This window comes from Pelmatolapia mariae, linkage group LG12, assembly GCF_036321145.2.
Source record: "Pelmatolapia mariae isolate MD_Pm_ZW linkage group LG12, Pm_UMD_F_2, whole genome shotgun sequence".
NCBI lineage: Eukaryota > Metazoa > Chordata > Actinopteri > Cichliformes > Cichlidae > Pelmatolapia > Pelmatolapia mariae.
The window spans coordinates 37722991-37747490 of NC_086237.1; the positions used below are offsets into that span (position 1 = coordinate 37722991).

General features: G+C 40.2%; 1 protein-coding gene across 2 annotated transcripts; it reads right to left on the bottom strand.

The window, feature by feature from the left end:
- Positions 1 to 225: 225 nt before the first annotated feature.
- LOC134638903 (protein HIRA) lies at positions 226 to 23298 on the bottom strand. Of its 2 annotated transcripts, none has more exons than XM_063489847.1 (25): positions 23034 to 23298; positions 15739 to 15801; positions 15441 to 15551; positions 14064 to 14154; positions 12804 to 12898; positions 12342 to 12437; positions 12052 to 12212; positions 11751 to 11918; positions 11544 to 11657; positions 11226 to 11296; positions 10896 to 11001; positions 9597 to 9818; positions 9205 to 9290; positions 8567 to 8767; positions 8247 to 8390; positions 7950 to 8172; positions 7729 to 7836; positions 6822 to 6970; positions 6246 to 6407; positions 5981 to 6039; positions 5185 to 5290; positions 4973 to 5095; positions 4716 to 4879; positions 4419 to 4507; positions 226 to 3306 (listed from the first exon to the last, which is right to left on the bottom strand). In XM_063489847.1, the coding sequence occupies exons 1-25, from the start codon at positions 23068 to 23070 to the stop codon at positions 3190 to 3192; spliced, it is 3066 nt and encodes a 1021-aa protein (XP_063345917.1). In that variant the 5' UTR covers positions 23071 to 23298; the 3' UTR covers positions 226 to 3189. The 2 variants fall into 2 exon arrangements, with proteins under 2 accessions (XP_063345917.1, XP_063345919.1); XM_063489849.1 differs by having other exon boundaries at positions 7950 to 8169; positions 23034 to 23297.
- Between the last annotated feature and the right edge of the window lie 1202 nt (positions 23299 to 24500).

Below are 24500 nucleotides of genomic sequence, written 5' to 3' on the forward strand. Positions count from 1 at the left end.
AAATGGGTTAAAAAAAAAAAAAAAAAAAGGTCCAAGTGCATTTCAAATAAGTTTAAAAAAAAATGTTATCATAAAAAGTGGTGTTGATGGGATTCAGAGCTGTGGGGGAACGTTAGCTGAAATCTGGTTGGGAATTATCAGCATCAGGACCCATTACTTGAGAGCCAGTAACACACGCGAACACAAAATGAAGCAATACCACACAGGAAATTAACAAGCCACAACTGTTCCTCATTTGTTTAATCTTTCCTCTTTTTTTTTCCAAAGCAAAAACTTCAGCTTGTCTCTGGTTATTTTTTCTTTTTCTTATACAAATTGAAAACAAATCAAACAAAACGTCTTGTAGAAACATTTAAAAATGACTGACAGCGAAAACCCCCGAAAAAAAAAAAAAAAAACAACAAAAAGAAATGAAACAAATAAGGAAGGAAGTTCTGTACAGATAAAAAAAGAAGAAAAAAAATGGGTGGGGGGTGATAAGTAAAAGGGATTCCTCTGTGCTGCTTACCACACTCAGAAGTGAAATATAGCACTAAACAAGCTTCCTGTGTGATCACACAGAGCAGGCAGAGGAGTGCATTAATGCTGCTGCAGACTAAAAAAAAGGCTAAACACACGTACTATTAAGGTAAATGAACTTCATTAATGTGTCACTGGGTTTCATGACCTTTGGGTCAAATGTCAAGTTTATGGATATCAGAAAACAATTTTCCCTCCTTAATCCTGAATTGAAAGCAGTGATTCTTGCACAGCAGCAGAGAAATGTGAAGAGAAATCGAGAGAAATCTGAGCCTTTACCAGCTCTGGTTGTGTTTCTGAGTTAAGCTTATTTACAAACCAAGTGGAAAAAAAAAAACATATACAGAACATGATTTCAAATATAAGACATAATTATCTGACAAATCCAGAACCATTTTTGGTGGAGTTCAGAAAAATAAAACCCTGCAGCTACTCTGGACATGCGAGTTAAGAGATTTTTTAACTGTGATTAGCCTCTTTCCATTTCCATCATTCTGAGCCCGCACACTGGTCACTTTCAGACTGAAGTGGGCCAGCAATGTTGCTCGGCTGGACAGAGGAAAAATTCGTCACTGCAAAGTTTGGACAGATTACACATGACAGAAAACAAAACAAACTAAACAAACAAAAAAAGCAGAACTTGTATGATAGCATGTGGCTTCATTGTTACAGTTTTCTACATGAAAACATTCTTCTGTGGTCACAATTTGAATATTCGAGAGAAGCTTTTTCGCTGTTGCCATCTTGGTGTTTTGAAACTGGGTGTGATGAGCAAAAAACAAACAACTGTGAAATCATAAGCTAAATTTACAAAATAATCTTGATGTTGACGAAGACCTGAAATGATTGACTGAGACCTTTAACTCACCAGCAAAGCTTTTACAGAGGTCAAGTATAAGGGCAGCTTTCCCAAAGGACTAGAACTCTTTATCGCCCTCTGGTGGCCAATATTAGACTGCAGGTTTAACAGCATACATCTTTTATAGTCTGTGGGTTAGATTTGGAGATAATACCAAAAATACTTGTTACCACATGTGTGTCAAGACTTTTGCAACTATGACAGATTTCTTGCACATTCCATCACTTTGCATTGTTTCACCGCTGTCAGTAAGTCTGTCTGACGCCACAGTTAAAGTGTAAAAGTGCCCTACGAATGACAGAGTGCCATTACTGTAACAGACTGGTAAGTCAGCCATGTTACCCATGTCTGAAAGGTCTACTGTTGGGTTAATTTTATATTGTACATTATGATTCATTCAGCCACCGTATAATACCGTGCAATGACTAAGGCCGGCCTGAAAACGGAACCATTTTCTCAACACTCTAAAACGTGTCTTGTGTTGAGAAAACAGTTAAAAAATAATGAAGAAATTTTGATTCCATAAGCTGATTCTTTCTCTCAACCTGTAACACTCGGCACTAACAGTTTACAAACAATGTCTAGCACCAAGAGCTTGTACCGATGTACAACTATTGCACATCTACCAGGGATTCCTGCAATGCCCTAAACCATCTGGTGTTTCGTTCATTTTTTAAGAACTTTATTTTGTCTGAATTTGTGTTTACGATGATTTTAGTGCAGCCAGAGATTCTGAGATGTGATACTGGTCTAGCCTAATGATCAGTCGTAGCGTCAGATGTTGTTTCCCAGTTGCACCCGATCCCATTCTCTGTAGGGCGATGACTTTTTTAAAATCACCTTCGTCTAGATGCACCAGCCCATCTCTGCAGAAGTGAAGGATTATTCTTTTACAAACAAAATCTATTTTAAACAGCTAAGAATGGAGCTACACTGTGGAGAGATTACAGAATGTAAAAGCTCATTCAGTGGAGGGAGGACCAAAGAACGGCGAATGCACCAATCGAAGGTGCAGACTCACAGATAGCCCTAGTTTAGTGCTTACATAAATTTCTGCTTAATGTTTGTGCACAAATTCTTTTTTCATTTTTCCAATTTTATTTCACAGAGAACAATCCTGTATTTCAGTCATAGCCTTGCATTTTACCACCCTTTTCGCATTTTGGTATGAGAACTGCTGATTTTAAAGATAACGGTACACTCGGGAATACCAACCTGTAAAAACCCAGCTGATCCGTAGTCTGGATGCCCTTCATTTCCTTCACCTGGCAGATGCAGGTGAGAGACTATTTCTCACTAAATTGGCATCACTTTGGTGCAAGCATATTGCTCCTATAAATCTGTTCTAATTTACATTTCTCTTTACATTTTACCTCTGATCTCTCTCCAAGACCTCTGAGAATGATTCCATACAGCTGCTGATGCTGCACCTGACGACCGTTTCTATCACCATCTCCCTTGAGTTACCTTTTCTAGGTTCATGATTAGGAGGGCAGGAGGTGCATAGGTCAAAAAGATCACATTTAGAAGGAATAAAGACAGGAGAGGAGAATTGAAACTAAAAACCAGAAAAAAAAAAAAAACTGTCTGGTGAACGACAGCACTGAAAAGTCCCAGCGCTCAAAAAGCTGAGGACCGGCTGATGTTAAAGTTCTCAGAAGACACCCAGGTCGTGTTTTTCAGGTCTGAGCCAGAGCAGCGTTTCAAGTTGAAGAAAGCAGTCAAAGTTTACCGGAGCCGAGCCGAGGCAAACCAAACTGTTTTAAGTCCGTGTGTGTTTGTGTCAGTTTCTGTCTGCGTAGCAGCGCGTGCTATTTGTTGCGCAGCAACTCCAGCTGATCCTGGTACTCAGTGAACAGTCTCTGGAATCGAAGGTTTTCACCGATGACGGGCAAGACCTCCCGCAGCAGCTCACGCTTACGTAGACCCTAAAAACACACAAGTCAAACAGTGAACATGTGAGCACGAAGCGACTCATCTTTTCCTCTTCGTGTGCAAAAAGAAGCAAAAATATGGGAGAAATCAGAACTGTAATCTTGCAGAAGTGACATTGTTTACAGCGTGTGTGCAGTCGTCACAAAGTGTTCTTTAGTTCAGATAATTTCGGTTTATATCATCCAAGCATACTTACCAGTAATGTGTATCAGAGATCCTGGGAAATGAGTAAATGATCAAAACAAAGTAGCAATCTCAGACTAAAATAAAAAAAATACGAGCGACTGCCATTGTTACCCCTCAGCCTCCGAGCAGACACACCTATGGTATCAATTTCAAAATTCTACATTCGAAATCATTCACCACCTTGACAATGGGGTGGCGCAAGCTGCACAAACTGTCCAGGTGTAACACAGAGACACAGATAGACATCCTAAGTAGTGCTAATTAGGACCAGACTAATAAAATATTAGATCGGCAAATTGAAGCAGACATTTCCTAGACGGTCGGTACCACACAGCAAGACATAATATTAATGAGGCAGTGCATCAAAAAGGTTCAAAAGACACCAACAGCACAGACACAGTGAAGCAATACAGTTTAATGAGAGACAGCAGATACTGATCAGCTCCAGCTTCCACTGTCTGAACATCTGCTGATCACCTCACTATCGTATTTGTGCTGTAGGTCCCTTTTGTAGTATTTTCACTATTTTCAGTTTGACTCCACAAATACCAATCAAATCTCTGAAATTGTTTCTTACAATCAAAGATAAAATATTAGGCTGTCAGAAACAGATCCTGGTGCAGTTTATAAGTGCAAACTTTCAACTAATCTGAGATTAAGCCCACGTCCAATCTGCACCTCGGCTGACTTGTCTCAAACATCTAAATAAACCCTGTAAAGACAACTGAGCTGTTCTGTGCTTCACTTACTATTTGAAACAAATACTTTAATAAAAGCTGTGTTTCATGTCACATTTTGTAGTGACTATACTAATAAAAGCTGTTGATATTCCGACTGGTTTGCTCAGCAGATAGCAGTGGACTTTGGATCATGTTAAAAGACAAAATCAAGAGGAAGAGACTGATTTTTGTTGTCGTACCAGTGTGGTGGGCTCCCAGGATGTAGCCGCTGATTTGTGGACGGGACCCAGCAGCTCCTTGCAGAGTTCTCTGAGGCGATACTCTGAGCCTGGAAGGAAAAACAGAAAAATATATGAAATATAAGAGTTGTTTATACAAGGCTTGTGTACTACATATGACACTGTGCAAGCTAGCGTGAGTCCAAATTTTCTGAAAGCACCTAGGCTGTTTTAGTTTCCACCATTTCTCATTTTCTATCTGAACGCATCTGCAATACTCAAATCTGATGTTTGTCCCTTCAGCTGAAAGTTTGGTACCTTCATTGACGAGGAAACGGGCATAGATGAGCAGCCAGTAGCGATACTCCTGTGCTGACTGCAGAGTCAAAGCAGACGCCAGCTGATTCTCCAGGAAGGCCAGCGTCATGCTCTGCTGCAGGTGGTGAGGGGTGGAGGAGAGGCGGGAAGCCAGCCGACCGGCACTGCGGGGAGCACCGAGACTTTTTTATTGACTGTCTTTATTACATTTTATATTACTGAAGATGAGAAGTGCAGATTAAAAATTAAAGACATACTTGAGGTTGCGTCCCTGCATGACAGCCAGAGGCCCAGAGGACACCGGTGTATCGTGGCTAGGCAGGCAGCTCCTGAAGTCAGCACACTGAACCAGAGAGTCACTTTTATCTGCTATCAGAGTCCTGAGAGAGATGGTTTAATCACAGCTGTCAAATCCATTGGTTCATTATTCATCTGTGAGTACAGTGAGTACTTCTGCAGCGTTTCTCACCATGTCTCCAGAGAGGAGCTGAAGCAGTACGACTTCCCGTTGGACAGTCCAATGACTGGAACTCCCTGCTGAGTCAGCAGAGACTGGGACACTGTAGTGTCAGCACCTGAAGACACAAACAAAGTAGTTTTCATGGAGAATAACACGGCTCGATTCACTTATTAATGATCACCTGAGTCATTATATACTGTAATCAAATCAAATCTGGCCTGGAGAGTGCAGTGAAGCAAGTTGGACATAACTACACGTTTTCTCTGTTAGTCGGTGCTGCAAACCCTAAAAACCCCAGTGAGAGATAACAGGTGGGTCTGCCTCTGTCCCACAGCTTCATGGTGGTCATGGAGTAATACTTTCAGCTTTTGGTGAAACGCTACTGATTTTATATTCTCAGTGTAAAATGGCCTACTAATTTTAATTACTTTTGTTCCACTAGCTGCAAGGCCAGCAGTGTAAAACAGAATTGGCAGCAGATTAGAATCAAGCATAATATTTGTTTTCCTCATAACCAACTGGGTGCATGCAAATTTCGTCAGTAATGCACAGCTCAACAGACTGCACATTTAAAATAAATATCAATGAAAGTATACATTTTAAACAAAACTCTGAATATGACTTCTCTGGAGCAGGTTATGTGTTCAGCATTAGTCAGTTTAGTGTTAGATAGGCAGCTTTAACTCTAAATATACCCATTAACACATTAGTCTCGCTACACAGTGCACCTCACTACATCTCTCTGCTGTTTTATCGGTCAAGCTTGTTTTGATGTGAGTAGATATCAGCTGTAGCGATGACTCACCAGACAAAATAGTCAGCAGAGACTCGTTCTTGACCAGAGCCTTCTGTTTGTGAACATCCCTGCAGAAACAAAAAATGAATTATTGCAAAGAGCAAAGATTTTAGAATAAAGACAAATATTCTTTAAATACTACCAGCATAAATTAATGCACTTTCTAAATGCGTAAGCATCTCTGTAAAACTAGTTTTACCTCAGAGATTAAAGATAAAAAATGCAACAAAAGCTCCCAAGCAATTCAAATCAAACAGAGCAGCTGAACACTGACCACACGGACAAAGTGGCTCCAGCGGTCAGAACCATGACGTAGTGGGCAGAGCAGTGTAAGGCAGATGCAGGCGTGCCTAGCTGAATGGCAGGAAGGAGTCGCCGCCCACAGGAAGAGAAGACTGACAACATCCTGTCCTCACAGGCGACTGCAAGGATGTCACTGAGGGAGTGGAGGAGAATTAGGAAGACCAGATTTTGTGCTGTTAATTCATTTCTTTCACATTTTCTGTCTTCGGGAGACCTGCTGATGTTTTCATTTCCATAACCATGTGGCCTAAATTAAAATCAGTAGCACTGTGTGGGAATATCCTCCCCTTTTCAGTGATACCTCGAAGGCTTTCCCTCTTCCAACTGGGATTTTAGAGGATGACTGCACACATAAAAAATATTCTGCATGTAATTTAGGCAATGAATCTCAATTACTTTACTTAAATGTCTATTTTATCTTTAGTCCCCGACCTTTTAAGTTCTGAAGCTACTAGTTTTTTTTCCAAGTCACATCAAAAAGTGAAAGTAAATCAATTCAAGTATAAACAGAGATTCTGTCTGTATGAAAACTCAGCACGCCTCCTACCTGCTGCCTGCAGCAACGACCACAGAGCTGGGCAGGAGCGTGTTCCAGTCTCGTCCGTCTCTGGAGCATCGCAGCTGGCTGAGCTTCGAACCTGCAACCATGGACACCTCATTCTCCACCTCCAGGAACACTGAGGGCTCCATGCTCACCTGAATTGAATTTGAATTGAATCTTTATTTTGAACATGTTAAAAAAGTACAACAACATAGAAATCAAAAGAAACAAACAAACGAAGGAAAACAAGCGACCACAAATACAAAAAAAGACAAAAAAACAACAACTTTCATGTTCAAAAACAAGCAGGAAGAAGCATAAGCTGCACAACAAACACTCTCGATAATGTATGGAGCATCGCCTTCACCAGTTAAAATTCCACCAAAGCTGATGTTTCAAGACAAAAGAGAAGACTACACTGCTCAAACAGAAAAGGGAGAATTTCTAACTGAAGAAACTGAAACGATAAGTGTCCAAGGAGGAAGCCAGAGAAGGCTTTCTAAAGTGCTGATGGCTATTTATTAATAGATATAAACCAAACAAACAAATAGGCTTGAACTAACATAAGAATTTCTACCTCTGAGACGTGGGCTTAAGAAAAAAAAGCTACAAATGAGTAGCCACACAGTGGAAAAACACTAAAAAGAAGAAAAAGACAAAAAAAAGCAGGCAGAGAACAAGGACGACCTTAGCTAGAAGAACAAGAGAACAAACTTAGCAAAGAAATAAAAAGAAAGACCCAAAGCAAAACCGTACAGCTTGTGAGAGATCAGACGGGGGATGCAAACAGATATAATTTGAGGTGAAAAACTGTCAATTAAGGTGGTTCTAAAAGTACAATACATCTTCCAGCTGGATTAAACACACTAAACACTTAAAGTCCAAACCAAAGACATGACAGACGGTGTGTTACCTGCAGACTGAAGGCCTTCTGTGTACTTGGTGTTGGTAGTTTGAGAACAGCGACAGGAGCTGGAGGAGCTACAACCCTGCTGGGCTCCCGTTCCGCGGGAGGAGTTATCTGTTATGACAAGATAAGTAGAAAAGCACACTTGGTTAATCTATTCTATCTGCACCCAAAGAGCTTAAAATAACAGATTTTCAGGCTTCAGATCCATCCACATATCCCTCTACCTGAGTGAAAGGTTGGGCCATGGAAGCAGCCATCTTGTCTTTCCTGGGCCGTCCCTTCTTCCTCTTCTCCACCACCTCTCCTCCATCCAGCAGCAGCTCTGGTTTCCTCTTGCCAAATGTCAGGTTCTTGTTGATAGCAGCCATCTTATCCTCGCTGTCACTGCTGGTCTCTTCTTTGGTTTTTGCCTCCTTCTGGGCGGTGACGCCATCTTTCGGCCTGCTGCTAGAACAGGACATCAGATATGTCTCTGTGTTCTGTTTTTGTGTTCGATGTTCTTCACCTGTATAGTTACTCACCTGTCTAACGGTGTGAGTCCAGCTGTGCACGAAATGGCGGCTGTCACGCCTGGTGTGGCCTTTGACCTCTCTGTAAACCTGGAGTCCAAAGCTTTCATTGGCTCAATCTTGGAGGCAGAGGTGAGCAGCAGACTGGACTTGACACTAGAACGAAGATAATGAGAAAGACAAGTGAAGGCGAGAATGAAAAAACCAAGCGCCATGTAAACGACTGGGAAGAGGAAGTGGGAGGTTTGGGAATTTAAAGTATGAAAAAAGACAACACAGAGAGGGTAAAACAGAAAACAACAGCAAAAATTCCCTATCTGTGATCTCCATACCCATCATTGTTGTCCTCCATTGGCTTAGCAGTGTTGTTGGGAGGAGGTGAGGTAAGCATGGGGTCGTGTGTGGGCTTAAGCCCCATAGAAGAGGCCTGTCCTGGGCTGGAGTCGGAGCTGAGCTGGGGGGTGAGCTGGCTGGACATGGATGAGCCCGAGGGCAGGATGGGAACACTGTTGAACAAAGCCGGAGAGAAATCCCTACAGAGAGAAAAGGGCCTGTGATCTTCTACTCTTCATCTGGTTAACCCTATTATTACTTTTATACAACAATAACTAACTTTAACCATCACGATATCTACAGTGCATTAGCTCTGTGCACCAGAATCATCTTCACTTTGCACCACGTGGCTTCTATGTTGTTAAAACACGAAACAATAGCCCCCTGTTTCAATTGTTAATTAAATCTAGATTCGTTTGAGACTGAGAGGAGTCTTTGAACTTGCGTGGATTCAAAACCAAAGATTTGACACTTCAAGCTCTTCTTCTATTGTGTTGCTGTAGCTTTGATGGCACAGAAGAAACCTGTAATCAGTCCAGCCGCTATCTTTGGAGTCCAAACATGATCTACCAGCTATTTAGCTATTTTTGTGAGATCAGCCATCTTGTTCACCGGAGTGTGTTTCATGCTTTCGTACCCCGTGTCCAGCTGAGCAATGCAGAGCGGTGTGATTCTTCTTCTGCCATCTGCTGTTCTTGTCTCCACCTGCTTCTTCAAAAGATTCTGCCAGATGAGAGAATAAAGCATCCAAGAAATTTAGGCTGCACAGATATAAAAAGGTTGTTTTGACAGCTTTGGAAAATTAAAAGTTTAAAACATTAATATATATAAAATACATAAGTATTAGTATATTTTAAACTGTGCTGGACTTTGATTTCTAATGTCTATTGTCTCTACTCTAACAGTTTTCCAAAAACCCAACGGAAATATAATTATCAGGTTTCTGATATGCTTCCAGAAAGCACCTCCCAGAACTATGTAAGCATTTTTCCCTTAATTTCATTTATTATAGATGGCTGCTCCACCTACCTTCCTGATGTCCTCCAGAGACTCCCCGTTCATCACACTGTTGAGTTTGGGTGCTGAGGATTCAGGTGCAGCAGCACCTGGTCCTGAGTTGGCCTGGGCAGAGTTCTGCCGCTCCTGTTGGTATTTGAGCATCTCTGGGTTCTCGATGATGGTGGTGGAGAGCTGAGCCTCGGTGCTGGTTATAGCCAGACTCTTACCATAGATGTTCTGATGGATACTGTTCTATTTGTCAAAAGAAGGAAAATAAAAGTTTTCTAGGAGGGAAGAAACCTTATTTAAGCAAGAACCACCAACAAAATTAAAAAATCTGTTAAACTGCTTAGCAATAAAAACCTGGAATATAAAGATGTCGACCAATAATTATACATAAAGCAGAGTTTGGGCCTCATGTGGTGCATTTTTCATTCACTGATTACTTTTCTCTACTTCTAAGAATGAAAAACAAGATGAGAAGGGACAACTTTGTTATGTGGTTTAAATAAAACTTTGTACCTGCTAGCTGGTTTAGAGTTTATTATTAGCTAAATAAATAAAAGATGAGGGGAAGACTTTGACTTTAAATATATCTGCAGTACAAATTTTCAGCTCTACATTTTCATTGCTGCACTCTACTAGAGTAGATCTGTATGAGCCACAGTTCAAATAATCTTTATTTATCTTACTGGGCTCCTAAATTACCCCCCACAAGTAAAGAAAGACAGTACAGAAGGCAAGCTGCTCATGTGGTCAACACTGCTGGGTACTTACTCAGGCTCCAAAATAATGTTTAAATTGGACCTCGTTTTTTCCAGCTCCATATATTTATTGTTATACTCTACTGGAATAGCTTTACATAGTCTGCACTTAAAATAAACCTTACTAATCTTATACAGGGCCTTGGTCTAAATCCCTCAGTTCATCTTCTGTTTGAAACAAGCCGTCTTAGCTCCTTATTCTCTAAACCTACTTTCTCCTGATTGGCTGCAACTCACAAACAAAGTTTAAACAGTAAGTGGGGCAGATTTCTCCGCACACCGGCAGAGCCATGTGCCTGAGATGACCACATTTGGGATATCCCCCATATGTCATAAAACGCAGCCAAGAGCAGAAAACACGATCTGAAACCAAGCATTCAAAGCTTGAGACTTGACCTACATGATTTCCTTGTACACAAGCTGACCTCATTATTTGAAACTCTAGCTATGTTTAACATGAGCATCTACCATTGTAGTAGAATATATATGACACAGGTTTTAAGCGCACACAGGACTAGTTGTAAACATACAGTCACAATTTCAGTGATGCCTTGATGCTTCTTACCTTCTCCTCTTCATTCAGCGGGTCTCCCAGTTCATCCAGGGAGAAGTCCAAATAGGCGACTGTGCCATCCATCGAACAAACCAACATCCCCAGACCCGTCAATGTCCTGATACACACATACATATCAAACTCAGACATTTATCACCACCAGTAATGTTTAATAAGCCTACACAAAACACCTGTATGCAAACAGAGAAGGGTGCAGGTAAAAAAGCATCCACACACTGAGACATTAAAAATGATATCTGAAGTCAGATATCTGATGTCAGGGCGGTGGACTTAGAATAAGAGAAACTACAGAATGTGACAGCCCACAGTGTCTTCACTCACCAGGAAATGTCCATAATGGATTTATCGAAAAGATCATGGATGACCACAAGAGGGCGCTTCAGTGAGGTGAGCTGGAGCAGAGAGAGCGAGAGAGACTTTATTTTTTTATATCCTCCCAAACAGCTACTAAAACTGGGTTTGGCAATTCCTGGTGAGAAACCACTGAACTGAAAAAACTGCCCTCACTTGGGTATTAATGTACATGTCATCACATCAATAAGCCATGAAAACTGCAGCTTGACTAAGGAATGAGAGTACTAACTTTTATGTTTTACTATCATTATTTTAAACTTTAAAACTGTGGGTTTTTTTACTGACCCAGACGGAGAGCGATCGGTCTTTGCTGCCGACAGCGCAGCAGCAGTACGGACAGCTGGGCTTCGGAGAGCTGCCGTTCTTCTGCTTCTTCTTGAAAATCTTTGGGTTGAATTTCTGTAGGAACAGAAACCAGACGCATCAATAAGTAGCTTTTCTTTTGTTTAAATATAGATTTACTGGCTGAACATGTTGCTAGCACATCCTCACCACCACGGTGACAGCTTTACGGTGGCCCACAAAGTCCATATTAGTCTTCCAGCCATCTCTCTCCACAATCTGAGCGGTGGGGCCGGAGTTGTTCATTGCATGAGCCGACACAAGATACTGACCGTCTGGAGACCAGGACAGGCGCAGGACGTGGGTCGTCCCACCGCACTGAGAGTGAGACAGAAAGAGAAAAATCCCTTAAACTGTGATGACAAAATAAAATCAAAACCTAAATCAATTAGTGGAAACACACAACGTATCCAATGGGTTCCAATCAAAGCGAGAGTGAGTGTTTGTGTACCTCACTGAAAGGTTTGGTGATGTTTGCCTCCATCTGCCAGTCCACCGTCCGCCACACTTTCAGGCTGTGGTCGTCAGCCTGGGAGGCGATGTATTTCCCCACTGGATCCCATGTGAGGCCTTTCACCAGGCCAGTGTGTCCTCGCAGAGTAGTGACCATCTCTGAATAGATCATTAAGACAGTTGCAGAGTGTGCAGAAAGTGTTTTTTCCCTCTCAGTTAAAAACAAGAGACTTTTGTAAATACGGGCATTTTCTATTTTCCAGAGGCTGAGCTGTGGTTAAACTTTACCTGGAAATTTGCGAGCGTTCCAGATCACAATGGTGTTATCCACACTGCAGGAGGCCAGCCACACGTCATGAGGAGACCACGCCACGTCCATCACATCTGCAAACACAGCACAATGATAACAAATGATGACAATGGTGTGACACTTTTCTTTTTTTGACATTAATATGTCAAAGGGGATTTAAAGAAAGAAATTTACCAAGTAATGTACTGAATGTTGAAGGGAAAAAAATCTGGCTATTATCTGAAATATTTTTCTACTTTTTTTTTTTTTTTAAATTATTTATTCATCGTCTTGTTTCAGGAAATCATTTTGTTTTTAAACATTTAACCACACAGCTGTTAGACCTCGAGAACACACACAATGAACAGAGGCTCTTTTACTAGCCAGGTTGGTGGATGTGGCCAGATGTTCAATATCTGTGAACATCTGCAACTTCTCTGTGCATTTTCTAATTCTATTACCTCCAGTGTGGTTCCTCAGGATTGTGACACACCTCCACTGCTCCACATTGGCCAACTTGCTGCTTGACCCAAACACTGTGCTGGGACCGATGAACCTACAGGGAAAAGAAACACACAGACAGACATGATTAAAAAGCAGCAAATGTGAATGCTGACATAATTATCAACAATGGAGATTCACCAGAAAACATCAGTGAGAGGAAGTTAGCTTGAACTAGCAGGAAAAGGATAGCATGCATCCAATCAGTTCATACATAGAGAAAGAACTGGGACATACTTTAAAGTAGCAAAGAATAATAAATATAGACTTTGTTACAAAAAATACTTGTGTAATAATCATCTTTTATGGCTTCTGGCAACAAGAGCACTTCGTGTCAGTAACATATACCGGCAACTGAACGAGATATCAACCTACTGCAAGTTCTGGTTATTCTGGTTGTCCGGCTTAGAAGCAAATTTCCAGAGAAGAGCTACCAGCTGCAGTATAAGATGTTGAAGTCTGTTCAAAAACCCCCTCTGGCAGTCTAAGTTACACTCTGGTGTTATTTTTATTCATGCAGCAAAATAAATAAATAAATAAATAAATAAAAGCTAAAATTAGGTCCAAAATATATTTAGATATATTTATGTGACCGTTCTGACCTCGGTGGCCCACCCAAGTAAAGTATATGTGTAGGAAACAGTGTGTCAAGATCCAAAAGTGGCCAGTGGCATGCCTCTCCTGGAGCTGTGGAATACGCCGATTATAGCTGTATACCATCCATCAGCAGCAGCACATTATCCAACAGTAGCTGACAGCTGTAGAATCTGCATATGCCCCAACTCCAGCAGTAGCATACCACTGGCAATTTTTGGATCATGGTGCTGCAGAATTATTAAGGTTACAAAAATAGTAGATTTTTGTTTTTTGGCTTAATTAAACAGCCCTAGTTTATAACAGTAAGTCATATGATTGACCATTTAACAACATGTAGGTGTTACTAGAACAAAAAAAAATAGAATAGGATAAATAAATAATATTGATGCAAGTTTATTAAAGTGTAGATCGTTGTAATCTAATGCACTGTGGAAAGCCATAAAATTGCCGCCTATCACACACACACAGTCTAGTGTGCGTTCACGCTGACACAAAAAGTTTCCCATTCTGCTTTCAGCACAGTCACCATGGAAACGTCCTTGTTTGGCCGTCTTTCCAGACGTTTCTCGACAGATAATGAATGCTGTTTATCATATTGAGCGGGTGACTGTGTGTATACATACGCAGCTCTCTTCCACACCATGACCAGCTTGTCGTCTCCTCCAGAGGCCAGATACAGCCCGTTGTTGGACCAGCGCACACAGTTCACACAGGCTGCAGAGACACACACAAACACTTCTGCTCACTGAGGCTATAAATACAGTTTGTATGGATTTGTGCTGAGGAGGCTGTTAGGGTGGACAATAACAGCACCTGCAGATCAAGATGCTCTCATTATTAAATCTGGCTGCTTGTTATTAGGTCACTGAACACAGCAGCAGTTTATGTCAGTGGCAGTTCATGGAAGGCAAAGTGATTTTAATTTCCTGCCGCTGTTATCTCCATCCATCCAAGGTCAACGTTTCCTAACGTATTAGTCAGGTGGGTTTATATTTATAGATTTCCTTTCTTTCTTTTTTTATAGTGTAAAAGGTCTAGTCATTTTTTAAAATAGTTACTTTTCCTTAGTTCTTTTTTATTCAAATCACATTCTGAATACATCTTGAACTCTTTCAGACTTATCTTATAGTACTTAACTAACATTTTTACTCACTGACCCCCTTGTGTTATATTCAGTTTTATACATTGGATTTGTTGTATCTGATTTACATTTTTACTTAATGAGCATTTTTATTTTTACTCTATTTCATCAATTTAAATGACCTCTTTTTAGAGATAGTTTCTCAAAGTTTTCTTGTCACTTAGTTATTTTTTGCCATATATAAAGCCTTTAGACCAGGGGTGGGCAACTCCAGGCCTCGAGGGCCGGTGTCCCTGCGGGTTTTAGATGTGTCCTTGAACCAACACAGCTGATTTAAATGGCTAAATTAGCTCCTCAACATGTCCTGAAGTTCTCCAGAGGCCTGGTAACGAACTAATCATGTGATTCAGGTGTGTTGACCCAAGGTGAGATCTAAAACCTGCAGGACACCGGCCCTCGGGGCCTGGAATTGCCCACCCCTGCTTTAGACTATTCTACTTCAACTACTTTATACTTTAAATTGATGGTGTTTTTTTGTTGTTGTAGGTTTTCTATTAAGATGTTTAGGCTTATTACACATTGGTGGAAAACCTTGTTTGGGGATTCTAGCAAAGGAGAAAATGTAACAGAGTTTTTTGGAAGCACAGCATTTTTTTCTATGACTTGTTCTGCAGCTGTCAAGGAAATGATAACAGCTGTGCATGTTGGTATTGCAGTACAGTGTACATGCATCAAATGTTTATTTGTGTAGCTTTCAATAACTGTTAAAAAAATTAATTAATTAAAGAAAATTACATATACACACAGTGTGGAGCTATCTTTAGAGACCATAAGTAACCCTAAAGTTTAATTAAGGAGAAAAAAGGACCTAGAGAACAAATATACTCATTAACCAACCATATATACAGATTTTGATTACCTAAGTGATTGTCCATCTGGCAAAGCATTTTGGGAATATTCTCGTTCTTCTCATCCTCCTCTCTGAGGACCGGCGCCATGTTCCAGATCATCACCTTCCCCGAATCCTCCCCTGGAAACAATCCAAGTATTTTAAACATGAAACGCCTTCAGAAGGAGCAACAGGTGAGGGAGCATTTTTTTAAGCTGGAAAGTAAACCTGAACCCAGCTGTAACTTTCCATCAGTTAGAATACTAAGCTGTTGTTTAAAAATGATCCTAAAGGGAGAAACTTTCATTTTAGCAGTTGTTGGTTTTACCTTGGCCACCAGTTGCAAATTTTGTTCCATCAGGGTGGATGTCAACTGAAAATATGGGTTTACCTGAGAAACACAAAAATCAACATTTAATATCAGTCATCTCAATTTTAATAGATCTAAAGAACACAAAAACTGCAGACTTATATTGTACACAGGTAACCTAGAGATACTGAGAAAACTGGAGGAAATAAAGGAGTAACTAAAAGGAAAGACACCAGAGTGCATCTGGAAAGTTTACAAAACCTTTTAAGTTTTCCACATTTTGCTGATTCAAACTCATAATTGTTTACATCAATCCATACAGCACACACATGTCCCACAGTCACAAGCCAAAACAGGTTTTCTAGTGTGTTAAATGACAGCACTGACATTTTCCAATGACAAGCGTATTCGGAGCGTTTGCTCAGTACATGGCTAAAGCACATCCGATAACAACCACTTCCTGGAAATACTTTCTTGGCGATATGCTTTGGGCTGACATCTGAAGCTTAACACTGCTACACTCTCTCCTAAATTGTCTCACTAATATGCCCACAGCATGATGCTGCACCACACCATGTTGTAGTGATGGCACTAATGAGATGACTTCTGATTACCTTTAAAAACGATTGGCGTCTATGGTTACTGGTTAATTGACACTTCACCACAGAGGCCTGACTAGTAGAGTGCTGCACCAAATTTACATCCTGCAAGCTCTACAGAGGAAATCTAGATCCTAATTGATTGTGACAGCTGGGCTCTTGAATATCTGGTCTGACAAAGGTCTTTCATCCTCAGTTACTCAGTTTGGTTGTGTAGGCAGCTCTAAGAAAACTGCTGATCACGGCAAACTTCTTATATTTTAAGTTATGGAAGCTAGGGCTGGGCCATATCATACCGTTCACGGTAATACCGGTATAATGTTCGGCAACGATAAGAAAATGAAATATCGCGATAGAATATGGGTAAAACGCGCATGCGCAGTGCTAGGACTGGGCGATATATCGAGTTTTTTAAAAATATCGATACATTTTTATACGAGATATAAGATGTGACAATATCGTTTATATCGATATAGTCTATGTTACGTTATAATTATACTTGTGGGGCCGCCAGTTTGCCTCTCTTTCGTCCACTTTTGTCTCTACGCAACGTTACTCGGCCTCGCCTCTCTCCTTCACTGAATACAACTCCCCCTCCCCCATCGCTTCACCTGCAGGCAACGACAAGATGGACACGGCAAATCTCCGTTAACGAGTTATCGCGCATCGCCCGTGCGTGGGTCTGGACGGAGTCAACGTGTTAACGAGCTAACCGCACTAACGAGCTAACCACGCTAAGCCCACGGGGCTGCACGGCCTAAAATCCTTTCATTTTCTCAAAAGTTGACAGTGCGCCTTATGTATGAATTCTGGTTGTGCTTACTGACCGTGAACCGATTTTATGTGGTACACAGCGCTCAGCAATCTGTCAAAAAATGTTTTAGTACGACTTTGGTAAGCTACGGAGCTGCACTGCTTGATGGATTGTCGGAGCATTACGGCTACCGTAGTCTGGAGCCTCGCAGAGTAATACGTACTTTGCTTCAACGTAATATTACCATATTGTGTGTGTATAAGGACCACAAATGGCACCTGTTAAGAGACATGGTTACGAAGCGGATTTCAAACTCAAGGCTGTCAGTCAGGCAGTAGAACTTGGGAATAGAGCAGCTGTGAAATCTGTCTCTTCGTTATTATGCTCAGCGTCTTTTAGTTTACATTTTGACTGCACAATTGTGAGCTTTTTGTTATGCACAAAAACAACATTGTTTTCTTTTATTTATGGAGCATTATTATTTAATAAATGCTCATAATTTATTTTTGAGTAATTTTTTCATGTACATCTACGCTGTATGTTAATAAAAGTGCCTGTGTGACATCTGGGACACAGCTTTGACTAAACTCTCTTTTTGTTCTTACTTTATGGCTTTAAAAAAATATCGAGATATATATCGTATATCGCCATCCAGCTAAAAAATATCGAGATATGAATTTTGGATCATATCGCCCAGTCCTACACAGAGCCTTTGTTTTCATACGCACATGGCGGAAAAAGCATGGCGGCGACGGAAAATGAGAAGGGCGAAAGCGGATCGTTGAATGAAACGGAGGAACCAGAATTGGGTTGTAAAAATGCTGCAACTTCACTGGTGTGGAACTGGTTTAGCTTTCGTTCGGGAGATACACAACAAAGCACTATTTTTGGTAGAGCATGCTAGCGGGCCGTCGTTATTACCGTGTTTTTTGGAAAATACGGCACACTTAAAATCAATCCTTTGATTTTTCTGAAAATCGACAGTGCCCCTTATAATCCCGTGTGCCTTATGTATGAATTCTGGTTGTGTTTACTGACCTCGGAACGATTTTATGTGGTACATGGCGCTCGAAAATCTGTCAAATGTTTTAGTACGACTTTGCTAAGCTACCAACCCGCACTGCTTGATGGATTTTCGGAGCATTACGGCTATCGTAGGCAGGAGCCTCGCAGAGTGATACGTACTGTGCTTCAACATAATATTACCGTATTGTGTGTGTATAACCTCTTTTTAAGTTTTGTGGATATTATACATGGTTATGCTGAGTAGGGCAGGGCGATATGGCCAAAAATATATATCACAATATATATTTTAAAATTTGCGATAACGATATAACTGACGATATAATTTCTGCGAGACAAAATACAACTCCACAACTTTACTAGCGCAAACCCCCCCCCCCAAATCCATTTATTTTACTTAAACAAGCAGCTGGGTTTTTTTTATGTGCATTAAAGCTATATAAACATTTAACAGTGCAAATGCAAATTCCTCGCTGAAAGTTTAACCAAAAGGCATTTCCAGTAGAAATGGGCTGACATATCCTGAGCATAACCATGTATAATATCCACTGAAGTTAAAAAGAGGTGCTTTGCAACATGAAACTGCAGTGTGCCAAATAAAAACGTCAAATAAAATAAAAACGTTTTCGGACCATAAGGTGCACAGGATTATAAGACACATTAAGCGAAACAAAGAAGTCAGACAAATCAAACTTTATTCAACTCATTCTTCTTGCTTCCTCCACTTCTGTACCATTGATTCATTAATGCTGTATTCTATCACAGCTGCTCTATTCCCATGTTGTTGCAGTATATTAATAACTAACCTCGTATTTTGGATGGATTATCTCAGTTGTTCTCCTGACTGAAGTTTGGTCCGTTTACAGCATCCTGCCATAGGATTGCATTTGTCTCTAACCATCAGGAACCCTCACGTTAACGTTTATCGAGTGGAAAAGTGTGAGCGTTCATCCTCCAGCTTCACTGTTTATGTTATGCTAACACAGCTGTGTGGCTAGCGATCACGTAGCACATCATTATATACCACCTAGCCCAACTTCAGTAACCCTACAAACGTCACTGCTGTGTAGTTTCCTGTCTTCATTTATGTTGGAAGTGATAGCAGAGCTGTACGTTTGAATTTTTTCAGAAATCTCTGTCAGAACATGCTATATCATGCTTAGGTAACTAGCGAAACTAGCGAGCTAACTCTCGCTAACTTCCTGCTAACTTCTAACTCCGTTAAATGTAATAAATTCTGTTTTCATGGATGCCTGGATGTTAAACATCATAGTTACACCTGGTAAAGCAGCAATGCTGATCGTTTTATTAAAGATGAAAGAATTTAGACAGTTTTTAACTCTCAGTGATGTTCGTTTGACTTCGGGACCTTAAAGGACGGAGTTTAGCACCCAGATTGCTCCCAGATTTACGAGCACCTTAGTCCAACAAATACGGCAATAACGATGGCCCACTTGCATGTTCTACAAAAAAAATGTGCTTTGTTGTGTATCTGACGGACAAACACCAAACCAGTTAAGTTGCAGCATTTTTACAAACCAATTCTGGTTCATCCGTTTCACTCAACAATCTGCTTTCCCCATTCTCATTCTCCGTTGCCGCCGTGCTTTTTCGCAACTGCGCATGCGCGTTTTACCCATATTCTATCGCGATATTTCATTTTCTTATCGTTGCCTAGCATTGTACCGGTATTACTGTGAACGGTATGATATGGCCCAGCCCTAATGCTGAGGATATGTCGGCCAATTTCCACTGGAAATGCCTTTTGGTTAAACTGTCAGCAAGGAATTTGCATTTGTACTGTTAAATTTTTATATAGCTTTAATGCACATAAAAAACAGCTGCTTGTTTAAGTGAAAATACATTGATGTTTTGGAGGGTTTTTTGCACTAATAAAGTTGTGGAGTTGTAAAGTGTTTTGTCTAGTGTCAATTATATCGTCAGTTATATCGTTATCGCAAATTTTCAAATGTATATCGTGATAAATATTTTTGGTCATATCGCCCTGCTCTAATGGAGGCTACGGTTCCCACAAGTATGTTCAACAGTGCGGACGTTCAAAATGACATTAAGGTGGCAGCCTATCAGAATCTTTCCTGTCTTAACAAATGATCTTCATTCTTCTGTAAATTAGATAATTCAATCTTTTAAATACTTTGTTGCTGCAAAGTATTGTGCACAGATCCGCCTGAAATGCAAAAAAGCATGTAAATGAAAACTTTCCAAGCACACTGCATCTTGGACACATTTCAACATAACACAGGAACATGGCATTGACCTCAGCTGTTTTTTTCACCAGGCTTTGTTTAGTCTGCCTTATGGAAAGTTACTCAACTGTTCTGTGATTTTCCACAGGTATGTTAGAACATGCCCACACCCGAGACTGTACTTCAGTGTCTTGTCAGGTTTACAATCGTCATGCACTCGAGGATTTTCCTGAAAGGAAACCTTTCTGGTAAATCCTCCAAAATCTCTTTGGTAGTAACCTAATTCCCTAACTCTTCCTTTAAGCCATGGAGATACATTACATAGTATTTCAAAAACATCATCATTAGCTGGTTTCTATGTACTTTATACTTTTTATTGTTTTATTTTAAGCTAAAAAAAATAATGTGACTTGCTGTGAAGTTATGCACACACTGTTTCTTTAGGATCAGTTGAATGAAATGAGCAGTTAAATACAAGAGACAAATATGGCAATAGGGCTGGGCCATATCATACCGTTCACGGTAATACCGGTATAATGTTGGGCAACGATAAGAAAATGAAATATCGCGATAGAATATGGGTAAAACGTGCATGCGCAGTGCCTTTGTTTTCATACGCGCATGGCAGAAAAAGCATGGCGGTGACAGAGAATGAGAAGGGCGAAAGCGGATCGTTGAATGAAACGGAGGAACCAGAATTGGTTTGTAAAAATGCTGCAACTTTAATGGCGTGGAACTGGTTTGGCTTTCGTCCGTCAGATACACAGCAAAGCACTATTTTTGGTAGAGCATGCTAGCGGGCCGTCGTTATTACCGTGTTTTTTGGAAAATACGGCACACTTAAAATCAATCCTTTGATTTTTCTGAAAATCGACAGTGCCCCTTATAATCCCGTGTGCCTTATGTATGAATTCTGGTTGTGTTTACTAACCTCGAAACGATTTTATGTGGTACATGGCGCTCGAAAATCTGTCAAATGTTTTAGTACGACTTTGCTAAGCTACGAACCCGCACCGCTTGATGGATTTTCGGAGCATTACGGCTATCGTAGGGAGGAGCCTTGCGGAGTGATACGCACTGTGCTTCAACATAATATTACCGTATTGTGTGTGTATAACCTCTTTTTAAGTTTTGTGGATATTATACATGGTTATGCTGAGGATATGTCGGCCAATTTCCACTGGAAATGCCTTTTGGTTAAACTGTCAGCAAGGATTTGCATTTGCACTGTTAAATTTTTTATATAACTTTAATGCACATAAAAAACAGCTGCTTGTTTAAGTGAAAATACGTTGATTTTTTTTTTTTGCACTAATAAAGTTGTGGAGTTGTAAAGTATTTTGTCTAGTGTCAATTATATCGTCAGTTATATCGTTATCGCAAATTTTCAAATGTATATCATGATAAATATTTTTGGTCATATCGCCCTGCTCTATATGGCAATATCTTCCTATATTTCAAAGTGAAATCCAAATTACATTAAACTAAGCAGCATGGTCATTGCTGTTCCTCAAAGTTCGAGTCAATAGAGGCTCTTCGGGATTTTTTTTTTCTTTAGACAGTTATCTCGTCAATCCAGATATGGTCAAGCCAATGTATTAAGCTTCTTCGAAGAACTAATAGTGAGGCTTCAGAACAGAACCAGTGTGTGACGGGGGGAGGGAGGGGGGCATATCCATCCTTCTTTGTACAGTCCAATACACCCTTACTTAACAGTCGGTGCCTTTTTGCCTAAGAAACCACAATTTAAAATAAGGTTACAATTGCTAAAATATATTTGAAAAAACCTACCTACAACTGTACAATAAAAAACTGTGACTTATTACAAACTTCTCATTACTTAAAGTGATATTTATAAAAGATACAGTACTGTGTACTACGTGACTAAAGCTGAGGTTCATACCTAACCGTGCACTCTGTATACACCCCTGAGTACGTGCTTAATTTTAGCAACAGTGCAAAAATGTATGTCTAAAAACTACAAAGAAACTCCCGTTGAGTGCTGAATTTAAAAAAAACAAAACAAAACAAAAAAACAAAGCATTATTTCCTCAGTTTTCTTTGTAAACATATTAGCAGCTGGAATCCATCTGCTAATATAATTATACATTTAATACATTTGGTTTCATGCTATATTGATGCTGTTGTGCAATTTTGTTGGAGTCCTCAAAATGTCAATTATTTCAGGGGCAAAATGTGCTCTACTAACAACAGTCGTTAGCTGCACCCTAAATTCAGGCCATTTCCCTGGCGGTTAACTTTCCAAACTGACAGCTTAAAAATTATCCCAGCAGATACTTGTTTATTTTTTTAAGCTTTCTGTGAAGCCGTCACACAAATAAAATGTTAAAATATCCCACGGGATGTGAGTAAATCTGACCCCAAAAAGTCACTCCGAGGCAGTAACTTCGACACGGGTCATCTGCCAGGTAAGTTAGCTAACGTCAGGACACCAGAACTAGCCGGGGGGGCTAACTAGCTAGCTAGCTAGCTAAGGTTAGCAAACAAATATACTTTGAGCACAGAGACACTGACAATGGCACAAACACCAAATGCAAGTGCCCAAACGTTGGTTTAGGTTTAGCATGTGAGTGACTTTTAAGTGACTAACAAGTCAAACAAGTGTGCACCAGCACCATAACCATCATCATCATCATGCGTCCTTATCAAGTCGCCCCCCTCCGACAACAAAAGCCCAACTTGATCCAACAGATTCCTGCACAAGCTTACCGTTGTGGCTCACCCAGCTCGGCTTCAGCAGCTTCATTTTCCCCTCGGGTATTTTATTTTAAATCCCTTCGAAACAAAAATCCATCCAGCGCTCACTTTCGGTTCATGGGAAAACTAACGAAAAGCTCCCTCCTATTGTCTCAAACTCCGTCCGACACTTTGTTGATTGCGCGATTCAACTCCCATCTCGCAGCATCCCCGAGTCCCCGAGTCGAGCAACGGACAGACAGCAACAGACAGGCGGCCCCGGATGACAAACGGGCGAACACCAGGCAGCTCAGGAAGTGTTTCCGTAAGTTTTGACCGCGGACAGGAAGAGGGTGCAGGCAACATATCATAATACACCCACGGGGAGAGTTAAAATAGAAGACAACTACCAAAAGATAATTATTTGTGATTTTTTTGCTTATTACTTTTTTTCGAGTGCAAATACTCAAATGTTAAACCCGAAAATCAACTCAAATTCACACCGTTTGTGTCGATTGGATCTGACACGGTTTTTATTTTGAAAGGCTAAATAGCAGATTAGTGCGCAAACTCGGAGTTTCTTTTCGACAATTTAGCACAATTTAAAATGTCTTTTAAATATTCTTGAAAATAAAACATTAAACATAAACTAAGAACAGTTAAAATATGTTTTTATATTGGAGCTGAGAAGTTTCTGGCCAACTTCTAATTTGTGTTTTGCTTCACCCCTTAGAGCTGGAAAAAAAAGTGTTGTATTTTGATGGGTAAAAAACGTGATAACCGAATTATTATTAATCTGAATATCAGACAAAAATATCTGGAAGATTTCAACTCTTGCCATTCAGAGACATTACTAAACCCTTCTTGACTGCCTCTGAGATGCCCTCATTTCCTTAATTATGTCGTTTATTTTATAGATTACCAAGATGAATAAAATTCAGATATTGTTTTGGATAAATATTGTGCTTGTGTGGTGGCAATCTAATCCTTCTTACAGTGTGTTTATACAAAACTTTGTCCTTTATTTCAAGTCACTGAAATTTGCAGAATAATTAAGCAGAAAGGTAAAACAAACAAAAAAATGCACACATCCTTATCACAGTCTTTGCTTTTGCAAAAATGTGTCTGTTGTATAGCCATGTATAACTTTTCTTTGTGTCTGCAACAGATAATTCTGCAGTGTCATTTCCACAATTAAAATAGGAACTCTTCTCTTCTTAAATGTACTATTGATGGCCACTTCATTAGGTTCAACCTGACTCTACAAGTTGGACTTCCTGTTACTTTCAGAAGTACCTTAATTCTTCGTGGCATAGACTCAACAAGGTACTAGAAAATCAGTGCGTTATCTCTCTGGAAGCAGTCATCAAAAAATATGTACACTATAGTACAGTATGCATAGAGGATGGAGCCATGCATATATGTTATTTATGCCAAATGCTGAATCTGTAATCTGAATATTGAAGCAGAAATAAATACTCAGCCTCAGTTTATGGTTCT

Coding starts and splice junctions, on each gene's coding strand:
- LOC134638903 (XM_063489847.1), bottom strand. CDS start 23,070: ATGAAGCTGCTGAAGCCGAGCTGGGTGAGCCACAACG. Junction 15,552..15,738: donor ATTTGCAACTGGTGGCCAAG/GTAAAACCAACA, acceptor GATTGTTTCCAG/GGGAGGATTCGGGGAAGGTG. Junction 7,837..7,949: donor TGGCCCAACCTTTCACTCAG/GTAGAGGGATAT, acceptor TTGTCATAACAG/ATAACTCCTCCCGCGGAACG.